The sequence below is a fragment of the Polyodon spathula genome, chromosome 18 (genome assembly GCF_017654505.1).
Source record: "Polyodon spathula isolate WHYD16114869_AA chromosome 18, ASM1765450v1, whole genome shotgun sequence".
NCBI lineage: Eukaryota > Metazoa > Chordata > Actinopteri > Acipenseriformes > Polyodontidae > Polyodon > Polyodon spathula.
In genome coordinates, this window is record NC_054551.1 from 17,506,584 (window position 1) to 17,522,963 (window position 16,380).

The following is a 16,380-nucleotide window of genomic DNA, read 5'->3' on the forward strand; positions in this document are numbered from 1 at the left end:
ACAAGAATTGGGAGTTTTGTGAACAAAAACAAAGCATCCCATGGGACATAATGCAAGGTGACTTGCGACCGTAATAGAATGGTTTGTAAACAGCAAACAGAAAGTATGTGAGCTGTCTCATAGATATATCCAGAGATTAAAACAATGGGATAGTGAAAAAACTATTATGGTCTATAACTGAACTTCACTGAGAGAATCATAGTGTGTGTAGGAAAGTGTCCAACGGGCCCGAATCACAAGGCTGCTGCAGTATTGTAGGTCAATTCAGAAACCAGACCTGCAGCTGGGTAATGCCCGTTTCATACAGCTTTTGTTTTGACACACACACACACAGGGCCAGGTTCATAATGGCGCCAAGGCACCGTGCCCACACTTGGAAGGGGCCCATAATGACCTAAATATGTTTAAGTGTACATATCTCAACACACAGAAAATGTGTGTTTACATTGCAACCACCTTGGGAGGGCTGTTGGCCCCTATTAAGATCCTTGGAGGACCTCTGTGATGGACAGGTGGTGGGAGCACTGATTAGGCGAGAAGCTAAGGCTACTGAGCTCTCCGCCAACCAGATTCTCAGAAGCGAGAGGGGGCGGGACTGTACATAAGGGCTACAGGCACATGATGAGGGGTAGATGGAGACGGCCACCATTATAACCACTACCCAAGAGTTTATCCACTGTTGTGATCCCCCCCTGGAGCCTCCGCTGAGGGAAGTGAGAGAGAGAAAGAGGACAGAAAACCAGTATGGAGAAAGGGAGCGGCTGAAGTTGATAACACTCTAGTGTAACAAGCGTATGTTCAAAACACTCCCTTTCAAGACCAAAACACAATGCTACATACACCGAAAACACTCCCCTCCAACACCATCATATCAATGGAGTTTAATACTAATAAGTACATATACCATATTTTCTAATAATTGCTTAAATAAATAAAAACAGCTACATATGATACATTTAGCCTATTAGTTTTATCTCAATGTATTTTGTTGCTAGCAGTGTATATATTTTCTTCTAAACATGCGTAAAACGTGCGTGTAATAACACTGCTAATCTAAATTTGTCTAAATGAGATGAAATATGAATGTCCTTCTGCATTTGACAAAGTGTTAGTGCTATTTACTATTTAGCTAACTACACAGAATGCAATTCTGCCTCAGGGTTATTGTTGATATCTTATGCAACATCACAATCAAACCACGTGCAGAGCACTTCAACACGATGGGTAGACCTGTTAGAAAAGGAGAGTCCAACTTTCAAGAAATATTTAGTTATGTATCAAAATGGGAAATACACAGATGCACTTAGAGTACACTGGAAGAAAGGATAATTTTCGGAGACAATGCCAGCGTTTTTTCATTACAGATGGCCAACTAATGTAAAAACACAAGGTACACAAAAAAAAACAACAAAAGGTGAGCCACAAACTAGCCACATTCTATCAGTACGTTACTATTTGTTATACTATTAAACACATTTTTTGTTCAATAAAAAGTTTTATTAAACATGATAACATTCAAAACATGTTGTATAGCGAAAACATTTGCAATCCCTCGAGAATAATTAGTTTTTGGAACAAAATAACTCAAACCAGTATGCTTGAAACAAGGTCATCTGTTTGCCATAGATTCCAATTTACTGTATTGGGGTGTGTGTGTTTCTAGATACAGTTTTTTTTCCTTTAATGTGCATATAGTTAATTTTGGTAATTTTAATTTTTATTTGCTTTGTATTTCAACTCTGTATTTTGATATACAGTACGTTTGTACCATTACAGTTTCAATTAGTACATTGTTATGTTGGTTAATTCAGTTCGCTTTAGCTGAAAAACGCTTGGGAAAAATACAAATGTAATACCGTAACTGTAAAAAGCAACGTAAATGCTTTGAACTTAATGTATTGTTTTGAGCTTGAGTGTTTTGAAAGTGTGTAGTGTGTTGTTTTGAACGTAAAAGCAGAGTGTTATGAACGTACACTAAAAATACTCCCCAGATTGTTTTTTGATTGGGTGTTTTGACCTTACTACACCACCTATATTGCCTGTGCACACACTGTTGCAGGCACTGGTGAGAGGTAGAGCAGGAGAGTAAGCATAGAGGAAGAACTAGCGACTAAGAAAATGTTGAAAAAATATTTAAGTGGTGCTCAAAAAACGCGATGTTTCAAAGACAACTTCTGTGTCGATCCCCTGTCTTTAACAATAGTTCCACAAATTGGGGCCCACAAATCTGTTTGGCGCCAGGCCCACGAAAGGTTAAAGCGGCCCTACACACACAAGGATTGATGTATGGTCATAATGTCCAGAATTATTAAACACTCAATAGTACAGAATTTAGAAATACTAAAAAAAACTTCAATTCAATGACAAACATTTTCTCTTTTCAATTTCTTCAAATGTTGGAATGTTTGGAGAGTCACTGTTACAGCTGTGGCCAAACATTTTGCATCACCTAGAATTTTAGGACTGAGACAGTAAAAATGATATGAACATAATTTTGATATTTTACTTAACATCATGCAATCAAAATAATATCACAAAAGTCTACCGGAAGCCATAATAACAGAATAGAAATAAAGAAGATAAAATAAATACATTTTAAAAGAAAGTTGGCACAAGAGAGATTTTTTAAAATGTTATTAAAAAGACTTCTATAATTAAATTGAAACTTCTTTATATATATTATAAAAAACCACAAAAAGAAGAATTCACTTTTTTTCTTATCAATAATAAATAGATTAGGTACACAGATAATAAAAAAGATAGACTGAGAAACACAAAAGACATTGACAAAAACCAATTCTATTACTACCGCCCATCTTCTGATTGAGTGTTTAAAGTTATGGATGAACAATGTTGAGATAGCTATCAGAAAAGACAGCTGGGCAAATTCATGTATTTATTTCTGAGCTTCATGATTGTACCACAAAGTTAACTTCCCAATAGAGCTGTGCTTTTGCAAAATAAATTATGCACAGCAATGTGGAACTTGGAGCCTTTAGATGTGGACTGTGCAATGGTGTGATGCCAGGTTGAGTTGCTCTGTGTTGCCTGGGGCCATGAGCCATGGCACAGATTGCATATGTCTTAATCGAACTATGATCAATGACGTGGATGTAATGATATCTGGAACACCACGCCCTGATTTAGAACAACGGAATGCTTAGGGTGTGGGGATTGTTGGTGAAATATACATTTTCATTATTCCTCATACTTAAAGTTTGACACTGCATTTGATCGTAGATGACAAAAACCCCACACTCTGATTAGCTCTCTGATATCTATTCAAGTGCTATAAAATAAAACACACAGTCACCATTCCCAACTCATTGTTACATATCAATGGCAACTTGAAATGCTCATGTCAAAAAGGTAACTAAAGTAAAAAAGCTTGAGTAATGACGTACTGTATTGTGAGGATGCAAAGACTAGATCATCCACATCATAATGCACAATAAAAATGTAAGTTTGACATGCAGACATATGTCTTCAGGTTCCTCAATATACCCCTAGTGTTGAAATGAAAATATTAGCCGCTCACAAAGATAATGGAAAGACAGACATGCTCCATATAACCACTAACTCTGATCAACTCAATAACGTCACAACTGGATGTAAAACTGTAGTGTGATAGAAAGAAGACTCAGAAAAAGAATCCAGGAGTGAACCACCAGTATTTGTTGTCTTTATTAAGAAACTGATTATTTTTACTTACCCCTTAAGAAAAATTGGGTCATATTTTTAAGCAATTATTCCACTCTTCAAGTAACTCCTATTTTTTGAAAGATCAAAATTCAACTGAGAAACAAACAACTGGAGAGTGCTTAAGATACTTTCAATAACATGATGTTGATGTTTGATACTCATTTTGTAAAGTCAAGGTGTTTCTTTCCTTTAAAAAAGAGAGAATTAAAAAACATGTTTTATCTTTGTCCCCACATGGAATTAATCATGTACTTAGGATGATAAGATTGATTCATTTATTTTGTTAAAGCTGAAATCTGTTACTGTGAAAACACTGGAGGTGTTGCATGTGGCAATATTCTGGACATTTAAACTTGTGTTTTGTTCTCCCCAATCTGGCCATTGAAATATGCTTTGGAACAGCCAGACGCCTCGGATACAATGTACGTATGCACTACAGTTGCCTCCACTATGCCCTGCAGAAGACAGGGGTACAGCAGAACTGAATAGGCAAATAGTATAGAACAGTGATTATGCAGTGTGTGGTTTCAGACCGATGGAAGTGCAGTTGCGGTAGAAGTCAAATTTCCGCTTGCAAGATTTAAAACAAGATTACAATTAGAAGGCTTGTACACGGTACTTAAAGTTATATTACAGTTAGACTGAACAAAACAGAATTGCAAATTGTGGCAAAATGTAAAAAAAAAAAAAAAAGCCCAGACACACAAAAAACCCAGAAGAATGTGGCCGTGACCATAAGGACCATAAGCAACTAGCCAACATATTCAACTATTATTTACTTTAACAAATATATATATATATATATATATATATATATATATATATATATATATATATATATATATTTACAAGCAAAGATCACAAGACAATCACAGCAACTTTAATACATTCAGAAGAGTTTGCTAATACTCAGATAAGAAGAGTGTGTTCATACTGAGATTGTGCTTAGATACGCAACGATCTACACATCAGCTCAAATCAAAAATGGAAATCGTTTCCTCTGGAAATGTGCCCAAACCTATGCAGTGCGTGAGTATTAGCAGAAAGGAATGCTCCTACATTGAACCTGTAAAGGCCTGCTTCTATACAAGCACTACAAGGGATTAGCTAACAAGGAAACTACGACACCCTGAGAGTTATTACTGGGTAGAAAAAGAAACACAGATCTCTTCATAAAAGAACAGGTTCTGTTTTTTTAAACCCGCTACTTAAACTCTGTTAGGGAAATTGGCTTAACTGAAAAGAGCACTTTGTAAAATCCTTGCGGTTAGCATTCTTACAAATTAGCACTAGTCCTTTTGTGACAGACAGCACTGAATTAAAAAAAAAAAAAAAAAAAAAAGCCTGACTCAACTCTGTGCAAGTTTAAACCTGTGCTACATTAGGGGTAATTACCCCCATTAAAAAAGGACCACAATATTTGCCGATTGTGTCACTGTATATATTTATATGTATTTTTGTAACTGTGAAAAAAAAAAATGGGAGGGTTACCATGTTATATTTAGAACTATAGAATGGTGTGATTTGCTAACTTTTTGCCTTCAGTAATGCACTTTTGAAGAACCACATAAGGATGTGTAGTATAGTCAGGAAGACGTTTGTCATTTTAATACAAACCTATTTTTTTTGCTTAGGGCTGTCTAATACAATAGATTTTGTAAGATGTTACACACACACACAGCGTGGCTGTGCATGGCACGATATTCAGAATGCATTTTTACTGTAAACTGAAAGTGGGTAAGTGAGGAATATACCAGTATAGTTTTTTTTTTTTTTTTTTTCAGGATTTAAACCAAGTATTTGGAAACAGTAAGAAATGTCCAAAGAGATCATTTTTATTTGAAAAGCCCCTCACACAGGCACTCCTTCCGAGGTGCGGACCCAGGTTCTGGCTAACTGGACACAATCCTGCGTAGTGTGAAACCAGCGACCCACCACAGGATGAGGGTCGACACGCTTTGACCCGGGATGAGCGAGACAAAATGCATGACAGCCGTTTGTGAGCCAAAGCAATAACAAACAGCCACGCCTGCGTGAAGGATTCACTTCCGCAAGGAACGTTTCTGTTTATTCTGTTTAGCCACATCTTGGTTGATTGAGAAACAGAGTGACCCAGATTGCAGCAGGGATGTAGAAACATTTGCTCTAATCAACATTTGAGCCGCCGGTTCAATCCAGAGAAGTTTGGATGGAAGCGTCAGCAACAAGCTGCTTCCGGGGCATTGATACGCACATTGTGCACTTGCATCTGTCACCCAGGTCGACCCTGCTTTATCAAAAGAAGTGTGAAATTGCATACCTTAATATTAAGTCTGCATTTTAGATGCTGGGTTGGTCATGCATAACCTTACCAGAGTCATAGCCTGGAAGTCAACATAGAACAGTTAAAAGCTGACTACTGCCCCCTGTTGGTAAGATTATTTCCACATTGCAATAAGCTATGCAGTGGAAGATGTAAGCTTTCTGCTGAATTTTCTTTTAAAACACAAAATGGCACTGAAAGAGATTCAGACAGTTACTACAAATTTCAATATCATCAAATATACATTTATACATATATATATATATATATATATATATATATATATATATATATATATATATATATATATATATATATACATATATATATATATATATATACACACACACACATATATATATATATATACACACACACACATATATATATATAGTTCAATTTTGTAAACGACAATTACAAACACAGTAAACCAAACTAGAATATACTTTCCAATCCTACGATGCAAAGCCTACCTCTTCATCCTTCAGATTCACGTCCACGGTCTTGGAATGGATGGCACTGGTGACATGCTCAATGTTGTTCTCTCGGCAGTAATCAAATATATTCTTGTCTTCTTCCCTTTAAGAAAGGCAAGGAACAAAAGACAAAAGATGAAAAGTGTGCTGAAACGAGCCAGGCTGAGGAGGAGTTCTCCTGTGTAAAGAGTAAATGAGAGAATGTACAGTATAGGACTATTTGAGGTTCATTGTATCATTTTGAGAATGTATATCAGCAACCAAATGGCCCCTCACCTGCTGTAAGCAGAAACTGTGTTTTTATTATTATTATTATTATCTTTTTGTCATCAAGAAATTGAGTAAACCACCATTCCAGCTTTAGGGATCTGACAGTTAATAAATGCAATACGATAAATTTTACAGCAAACTTCAACTTAACCTACATACAGTACAGCTACTGAGGTGCCATATGAATGCTTATGTGTTCTGGTGACTCAGATATTGAGTTTTTATTGGTAATCATTTGTATTAGTCCCTCTAAATGGTTGTCATCTTGTTTGCCAGACTATGTGGAATGGCATTTCTAGCTAGGTGAATGCTACTTAAACTTGACAGCACATTTTTCTCCACCAGGAATGAACACTTTTAGAATGATTTTGAGTGAAACACAGTATCCCCCCCTCAAAGAACACAATAAAAATGTTGATCTGTGTATTGAAGTAAGACACATGGGCACAACTCATTTGAAACAGGCTTTCCAACTAATTGTTCAGACTCTGGCTAACCCTGGTGCCAGCTCACCAGTCCTAGCACAAATAATTGCACTTCAGGACACTTAACAGAAACCAATAACACGATTAATGAACAGCAGACTTCAAACCAGTATTACAATAAATATTCAGAGTTACAATTATCTCACTATAGCCCATAATGTTAGTGACATACCCTCGGTCACGGCTGCAAATATAGAACTAGAGCAATCAGTATCATAAAGGAAAATTAACATGAGATGCAGGTATTGTGTGCATATGTAGAAATGCATGTGCACAGAATACCCATGTAACATACAAGCGAACAGAGACGGTCCGCTAGAGAGAGATTTCAAACTAAGTGCGACATGCGCACTGTACAAGCTGTTTCTGCACGTGACAAGGTCAGACTTGTTCTACAATAACATCTACACGTGTATTGGTTTGTAATTTTAAAACACAAGATTGGGAATTGCCACTGGGATAACTGTTATAGAAATGTTGCAACCTTTCATATTAACCCATTAATCCCTTAAAACGCAACTATAAAAATTATCTACTACTGGTTTGTATGGCATGAGAAAACAATCTTAACTAAAACACATGTAAAACAAACAAGTGCCCGCTAGCATTCTGCCTTTGAAAAGCAAACTGAGTGTATCACACACACTACTGTATCAGAAACCCCACATGGTGATAGCCTGTCATGGTACAGGACCAAACAGGTGTGGTGTAAATAAGATGCAGCAGAGAGAGCAATGTGCTAAAGGGAACTGGCTGGAACAGTAACTGTTTTGAGTTGCCATCTCCACTGGGATCCACTTCCACCTCATCTATAATTATTTTTCCGCTTTAATCACCTTGTCGCGTCAGCGGCATGAGCCGGCGGGAGCAGAAGGAAAACCTAATTTAGCGAAGTCAGTCTCCCCTCTCCCCTGCCACATGCAACATATAATTGCTTTGAGACCCTATTATCAAGACCAGAGACCGTTTGGCAAAGAAGAGGAGGGAGGGGGTTGGGCTTAGATAGCCTTGAAGCAAGCACGGCTTTCTCTTTATAAGTTCAGTGATAACTACAGAGGCATGAAGTGCGAGTTAACAGGTCTTCTGAATGAATACAATCTGAGACACTGTTGATGTTTATATACTAGGCAGGGAGGGAAGGAGAATGTTGAATGAATACAATCCGAAACAAAGTTGAGGTTTATATACAGTGGCTCTCAAAAGTATTCACCCCCTTGGACTTTTCCACATTTTATTGTGTTACAACATGGAATCAAAATGAAATTTAATAAGGAGTTTTTGCCACTGATCAACACAAAAAGAGTCCATAATGTCAAAGTGAAAAATGAAATCTACAAATTGTTCTAAATTAATTACAAATATAAAACAGAAAATAATTGATTGCATAAGTATTCATCCCCTTTGCTGTGAGACACCTAAATAAGCTCTGGTGCAACCAGTTGTCTTTAGAAGTAACAATTAGTTGAATTGAGTCCACCTGTGTGCAATTAAGGTGTTTCACATGATTTCAGGTAAAATACACCGGTCTCTGGGAGGTTCCACAGTTGGTTAGCACATTTTCTAACAAAAACTACATCATGAAGACGGAGGAACATCCAAAGCAAATCTGAAATAAGGTTCTTCAAAAGCACCAATCAGGGTTAGGATATAAGAACATTTCCAAGGCACTGAATATTCCCCAGAGCACAGTAAAGTCCATTATTAAGAAATACGGCACAACTGTGAATCTGTATAGAACAAGCCGTCCTCAAAAACTGAGTATCCGTGCGAGAAGGGCACTAGCCAGGGAGGCCACCAAGAGGCCTATGGCAACTCTAAACAAGTTATAGTATTTCACGGCTGAGCTGGGAGACACTGTGCATACGGCAACAATAGCCCGGGTGCTTCACAAAACTGGCCTTTATGGGAGAGTGGCACAAAGAAAGCCATTGTTGAAAAGAACTGCTCCTCTATTCTAGTTGCTTGTCACAGACAATTTCAGGTAGTTCTGTCTAGTATAAGCGCCAGCACCATAACTTGATGCAAAGTGGTGGATCATTGGATGGCTCTTCTATCGTAAGCTGATCTAGTTACTGTATATGGCAAGCAACTAGAACCAAAGAGTAACACCTAAAAGCAACTTAACAGAGACTTCAAGTGGTAAGAAGCTCTCAGAACGAATGCAAACAAACAGATGAGGGTACAGCAAGACAAATTAGGAAAAAGCTGTAAAGCGACTTACTCTTTAGAGTTAGCCACTAAAGACCATGAAGCAGATTTACTAAAATATACAAGCCCTTCATTGGGATACTTATAGAAGAGGTTATCTTTTGGGGTTTCCAGTTGTATTTATTTTAATAGCAAACCTGGAAACAAACCAATGTGACTTTAAAGTGAACTGTTGAAATGATACGTAAAAATAAAAAACAAACAAACAAAAACATGGTCTAATGTATAAATTGAATGACAGAACTTTTGTCAAGAAAATACCTAAAACGAAGGAGCTGTGAAACCCAGGACTGGGTGCATGACTAACTTTGCACTGTGCTTCACATACTGTTAAGCAGTATAATAAACCGAGTTACTTTAAGTTATTTGCACAAGTTCTAAAGTAAAGTACCTGACTTGTACAGCTCTGGGAGAAGCACATGGCTAATTGAATCCCATGTTATGTTTTGCATACTGAGAGTGGACTGTTACTTAAAATCAATACTTCAACGCTGACAATGATCCTGGTCATCTGCCATTCTGAGCATGCAGAGGTACGTACCATACACAAGGACACTAATGATACAGATTGTCAAACACTACCTTGGCACTAAGACTTCTTTGGATTTCAATGGATTGTTTGCTAATGAAAAATAATTGCTCTAAATTAAAATTCGCTTGCCTGTTGCATGATTTATAGCAGAAAGTAATCTGCTTAAAATGCGGAGCACTGCATCACAGAATATCAACAAAATATTTTAGATAATCAAATATAGCTTTGCTAAATTCTTTTTAATGAGCAAAGATTATCCATTTCTAGGAATGATGTATGTGCATGTATGGGAGCCTTCACTATATGCACCGGTGTATAAAAATACAGAAAATCATTAAACCCGGATTTTGAAAAATATAAAAACCGTCGAAAGGAACAAGAATTACGCCGTAAAAGCTGGAATTGTTTTGTCCACCAGCTTTTCTTATAGATCACACTGTGTGTCAATGACCTCAACACATTTGTCCTGTAGACAACATAATATTATTTACCCCCCCACCTCCCCCCCATCCCATCCCATCCCATCCCATCCCAGTGTTGGCCACCATTACCGTAGACCTAGTTTCCTATTAATTTGGAGGCAATCTTTTGTACCCCAAATCATATGCAGTGACCCTAGTTATTACCTGCTATGGGAGTTCATTTGTGTCCCAGAACAACTAATCAATTGTGGAGGCCATCAATCACTCTGCTTGTGTGCGAGACTCGCTTCTGGTTCAAGAGGGCAGCGAGCTGACAGAATTAACGATATACTGATAAATGACATGACATCAGCCAGGCAGCATAGCATTCTGGGAAGGTCACAAGATACTTTGTCATCTGTTGCCCTCTTTAAAGGTGTAATGCCACATACCAATTGAATTAAGATTATAATTATTGTTTTTTTTACACATTTGAGAAGCACATGTTGATAACTTGGTGTTATCTTGTCAAACGTCATCAATAATTAAAAACAAGCCGCAGAACTGGTGTGAATAAAAAAAGAGGTCACCTTTAAAACAAGTATGTCCGTAACATCCACCACCTGCCACGACTAACTTCAAAACCAGAGCGATCAAGAAGACGAAGGGCGGTGGCTGTCAACAAGATGTACAGAAAGTATGGAATAAGAAATGCAGTGAACACTTTAGTGAAAATTGGAGAAGTGCCATTTAAGACCTTGCTATCATTAGGTAAGCAAATCAGATGTTAGTATAATGGTAAAGCATGTTAAAATGACTGTGGGAAAAATGTGACAGACAGACAGATGTAGACAGACACACCTCCAATCTGATACTCCCAATAATTTATACTAAACGATAGTCCCATTTCTCATCACAACTGGAGAGTGGTTTGCGAGCTACATGGAAACCTGTGACAGATTGATGTCCAGGGATTTTGTGGGGGATAAAACAAATGTTTCAGGTCTCTTTTTTTTTTTTTTAAATGACTGCAAACTTAGGATTTTATAGTAAAATCTGACACAACTGCAAATTGAAATTCAGTGAAGCAGTCACTCTAATAATAACAGGTAAAATCTATTATTTAATGGAGAAGAACCCTTTGGCTTCAAAATTAGTAAATGGGCAGGTTTTAGCTATGGGAGAATGTTTCAAATTAGTAAATGGCTAGATCAGTTTTAGCTATGGGAGAATGTTTTCTACTGCAATAGAAGTTTAATATCATATTTTCTCAAATCTGCAATGCATTTCTCATGTGTGACTGGTCAACAGCGTTCCCGCTAAGCTTTTTAGATACTGAGAAACTTGCCATTTTGACTGAGAAAGTGTGACAGTAATCTGATGTATGTGACAGTAATCCTATGAACAGTACTCCACATGTTAAGTTTAGTGTTTTACTGGCATTATCATAATAACCAGGATAAAATATGAAACATAGATAAAGGTGTGTTGACTGACTCATTGCTCTAAAACAGGTTCACTTATGTATTATCCAATTGTAATTTAATAGTGCCCCTTTTAATGCAAACGCATAATTAATCCTCTCAATTTTTTCTTTCCTAATTCTGCAGTTTTATTTGAGAGGCGTGTCTCCAAACAGAATGTCTTTATGAAACCAATGGTGTGTAGTGTAGTGACTACATCCTTTACACAGTAAAGTGATCAATTTCCTTTAAGGATTGCATAGCTAGAAAAATAGTTTTTAGCTCATTTCTTCGTCGTCAGAAAATATATTTCAATTAAGAAATAGCCATGGTTTAAAATCGCTAGTTATAGCTCATTAAAGGCAGGTAGCGTGGAAAGAAATAAACTGAACAATAATGAAATACACAATTCATTTAGCTTGCTTACTTTGCTCTATCTTACTGAAGCATTGCTTTTTTTTTTCTTCGTTGGTGCAGCCGCTATTTTGAGTTTCAGCAGAAAGTGGAGTGAAGTCACATGATGAATAAACTCGAAAAAAATGACGTCTTCATCAATTACTATACATTTAAATGTGTATTTTTGACTAATGTGCTGATTACATTTTTACTATTCAAAATGTTCTGAAATGGCTGTTTTTTTAAAAGGGAAATAAAACAAAAACTGTCAAAAGTGAGTAGTGTGTTTTTTATTTATGTTTACTGGAGTATTTATATTTCTAAATATAGTAGGAAGATTGTGCTTCACTGATTTTAGTATTCAATTATAGAATGAGTCAAAAACTGTAAAGTTCATGAGCAGCACTCTCTACAGAGGCAGAATCTCCAGACGCCTGCTTTGCCCACCCTGTGCCAGTGGTAAAGGTGAGCGAGCTCTGCACTAATGTGACGTGCATTTCTACAGAGGGAAATCAGAAAATCAGCCGCAAGACAGCCACAAATATGCTATGTTAATGCTTTGTAAGAATGGTCTAAAAATAATAGGTTTACCTTGAGAGGCTGGAGTCTCAAATGAGGTTGATATTTATGATAATAACTTGCGAAAGTTAGCAAACTGAGTGTGTGCATTTTAGCCATAAAGGGAACAGTGCTGGTCAACAAAATATTTCTTTTTTTGACCAAATATTTCAGATGGTTCATCAAGCTCTATACTAAAGACTGTTTAAAGCAGTTGTAACTAACAAAATAATTCCAGTTGCACTTACATTAGTATAGCTTTCCATTTTAATTAGAATAGCTTGTAATACATTAGATTAAAGAGAGTTCTCAGTTTCAACTGCTGGTCCTCAGGACATATATTACACTTGCACTTCCTAAGTCATTAAAGCATTCAGCATGTGAATGTATGCGAGAGAAAATAAGGGTGTCATTTTAGTAAAACTCAACAGCAATGTAAAAAAAAGGGACTTTAAAAAACAAAACATGCTCTTGCATTTTCTCATTATGCACAAATACTGTTGTTTTTACAGAATTCGCTTTGAATGTTCTGTTGTTACTTGGTTGCAGAATGCTTAACCTTTTGGCTGCCACTGTAAAACTACAACTTTACATCGTTCTAAATATTATTAAGCATTTTACAACCAAATAACACCTTGTAACAGGGAGAGATCTGTGCTGACTCTGCTGGCGTGTTCACGGGCTGCAGGAAGAGGGCGGCAGTTGTCCAACAACCGCCTGTGAGTCATGGCAGTGACACAGGGAGGTGGGGAAGTGGGTGTGTAGACTTTCCCCCTCTCTGAATGGCTGAGAGGCGCGTCTTGGGAGATTGTTAGCCCTATAAATTAACGCTCTGTTGTTTCCTCAGGTCTGCCCACTTAGATGCACCGAGAGTGCGGAAGCTCTGATCCAGGACCGGGAATCAGGCGAAACAAAGAGAGTTTCACAGCGAGAGAGAGAAAGCGGGGAACCCTTGGGCAGACCCCGGCGTATTGTAAAAGAGCAGGCTAGTTAGCCTACAGAGTAGGACGGTGATCCAGGTCGTGCGGGTAGCGGCGACCGGGATAACGCTGCCGAGTGCAGCACCTTTTATTTGTAGTTTTATTACTGTTTTATTTTCCATTGTTCTTTTCGCCTTCTGTTTTCATTATTATTTCTTTGAGCACCTGCGAGTGCACTTGCTGTTCACGTACCAGCTGTGGTATTTTCGTGGTGCTGTCTATCATCGTTGATAGGCAGCCCACGGTCAACAGTGTCCTCTGCCGGAAAAAGCAAGAACTGTTTGAAAATAAAACTGGGCACCTGTGTGGTGTTTTCAAGTACACCTGTCTGTCTCCTAGTCAGTGAATTACCCACAGCCCTTCCACACGTGGTGTCAGCAGTGGGATTCACTGGCACTGCCCCAAGCAGTGCATATTCAGAAGGAGCAGACGAGCCATGGATGCCACACAGTTTGCTGCGATGATGGACCTCCTGCGCCAGACGCTCACCGCAGCAGTGCAGGGGGCGGCTAGACCCGCAGCTCCAGACCATGCCATCCAGAGACCCACCAAAATGACGGCCGAGGATCGACCGGACGCCTACCTGGAGGTGTTCGAGGCTATGGCGATCTCGGCCGGGTGGCCCCAAACCCAGTTGGCTAGCTATGTGTTGCCCCAACTCACCGGGGAGGCTCAAGCAGCTGCGAGGACGCGGTCCCCGGAGCACATGCTGGATTACCCCCGGCTGAAGGCAGCCATCCTAAATCGTGTGGGGGCTACACCGGAGGGCTACCGGAAGAAATTCCGGGAGGAGCAGTTTGCGGCAGGGGAGCACCCACGAGCCATCGCCCACCGTCTGAAGGATTACGCCATGGGTTGGTTAAATCCAGATTTGAACACCAAAGCCAGGGTGGTGGAGATGATCGTGGTGGAGCGCTTCCTGGAGTGTCTAGCCCCGGAACCTCGGCTGTGAGTCCAGCGGCAGGCACCAGACGCGCTGGACCGGGCGGTCGAACTTGCCGAGCAGTACCAGGCAGCGGAGCCAACGCCTGCGAAACTGCCCGGGAGGAGTGCGGCTACTGGATCGTCCCCTCAACTGGCCCCGGAAAGGGCGAAGGGACTGGGGGGAAGGGGTAGTCCAGGATTTGGTCGGGGGGTGTCGGCAGGAGCTCCCGGCCCGGGAACTGGGGCAGAGTGGGGATACCCACGGGCTGCTGCAGTGTCGGACCGGGGTCTCGCGCGGACGCCTTATCGGCGAGCCCCTTTTATGGCTCCAGTGTTTCCCCCTCTTTCCAAAACTTCGGGGAGAGAAACCAGCCCACCGAGGTGTTGGACGTGCAGGGAGGTGGGCCACCTCTCCCGGGACTGCCCCGTGATGGAGTGTGACCTCAGCCGACCAGGTAGGCGCGTTCAATTACCTCAGTCACTTCAGCACACGGGTTTTGTTATTCCTGTGACAGTGGATGGTACAAAAACCCAGGCTCTCCTGGACTCAGGGTGTAGTCAGTCTCTGGTACAGGAGAGCCTAATCTCACCGGGGCATAAACGCATATTGGGACGGGTGCATATTAAATGTATTCATGGGGATGTCCTCTCTTATCCCAAGATCAATGTGTGTATGACTATTGGCCAGCAGGTGACGCAGGTGCAGGTAGGATTATGTCCTCGATTGCCGGTACCAGTAGTTCTGGGACGGGACTGTGAGCAGTTTAAAGATTGGTTGGCTGCTCTGACAGCCCCGTCTTCTTTATTGGCTAAGAAAGAGGAAGTAATTGGAGAGATTTTTCCCTTTCGCGATCCAGAATGGTTTTGCTATAGATTTAAACCCTGTAAAACTAAATGGGAGCGCCGGATCGCTAAGAATGAGGGCTGGCAATGGAGGGAGTCGGAGAAGTTTCAGGTGGGGGCGGTTGGTGAAGAGTCCGGGGGGGAGGTCGCGGAGCCAGCGCAGGGGTCTGGCTCGGCTGCCTCTGCTCGGGACCGACCTGACCCCGAGTTGGAAGCCATGGGAGCTGATTTCTTAGCTCGCTCCCGTGACTTCCGACTCGAGCAAGGGCGTGACGACGTGCTGGGCAGGCTCTTTGACCAAGCAGCGGTGGTTAATGGTCGGGTGGTCGAGCCCAGACGCGCCGCCACGTACCCCCACTTTGAAATTGATCGAGACCTACTGTACCGTGTTGATAAATTACCCCAGACCGGTGAAGTGCGTCATCAGTTGCTCATTCCTCAGCCCTTTAAGGAGGATTTGTTGCAGCTGGCTCACGCTATTCCCCTGTCTGGTCATTTGGGAAGGGATAAAACTAAAGCAAGGCTTGTGTCACGGTTCTTCTGGCTGGGGCTGGATGGCGATGTTAAGCGGTTTTGTGAGCGTTGTGGGGAATGTCAGAAGGCCAGCCCTAGAGCCGTTCCACGAGCCCCACTGGTGCCTTTGCCCCTAGTGGAAGCTCCGTTTGAGCGTATTGGGATGGACATAGTTGGGCCACTAGAAAGGAGTGCGGCAGGATACACCCACCTACTTGTCATTCTGGATTACGCTACGCGTTATCCAGAGGCAATTCCCCTCCGATCTATGTCCGCTAAGTCTGTTGCCAACGAGCTTGTGAAGGTTTTCTCCCGGGTGGGGATTCC

The 16,380-nt window shown here is 40.3% G+C and overlaps 1 protein-coding gene across 1 annotated transcript in view; it reads right to left on the reverse strand.

The window, feature by feature from the left end:
• acbd6 (acyl-CoA binding domain containing 6) overlaps positions 1-16,380 on the reverse strand; it is a 94,811-nt gene that overhangs the window by 47,877 nt on the left and 30,554 nt on the right. The window contains exon 5 of the mRNA XM_041278409.1: positions 6,478-6,583. Within this exon, the coding sequence (XP_041134343.1) occupies positions 6,478-6,583 (106 nt within the window). The remainder of the gene's footprint in view (positions 1-6,477; positions 6,584-16,380) is intronic.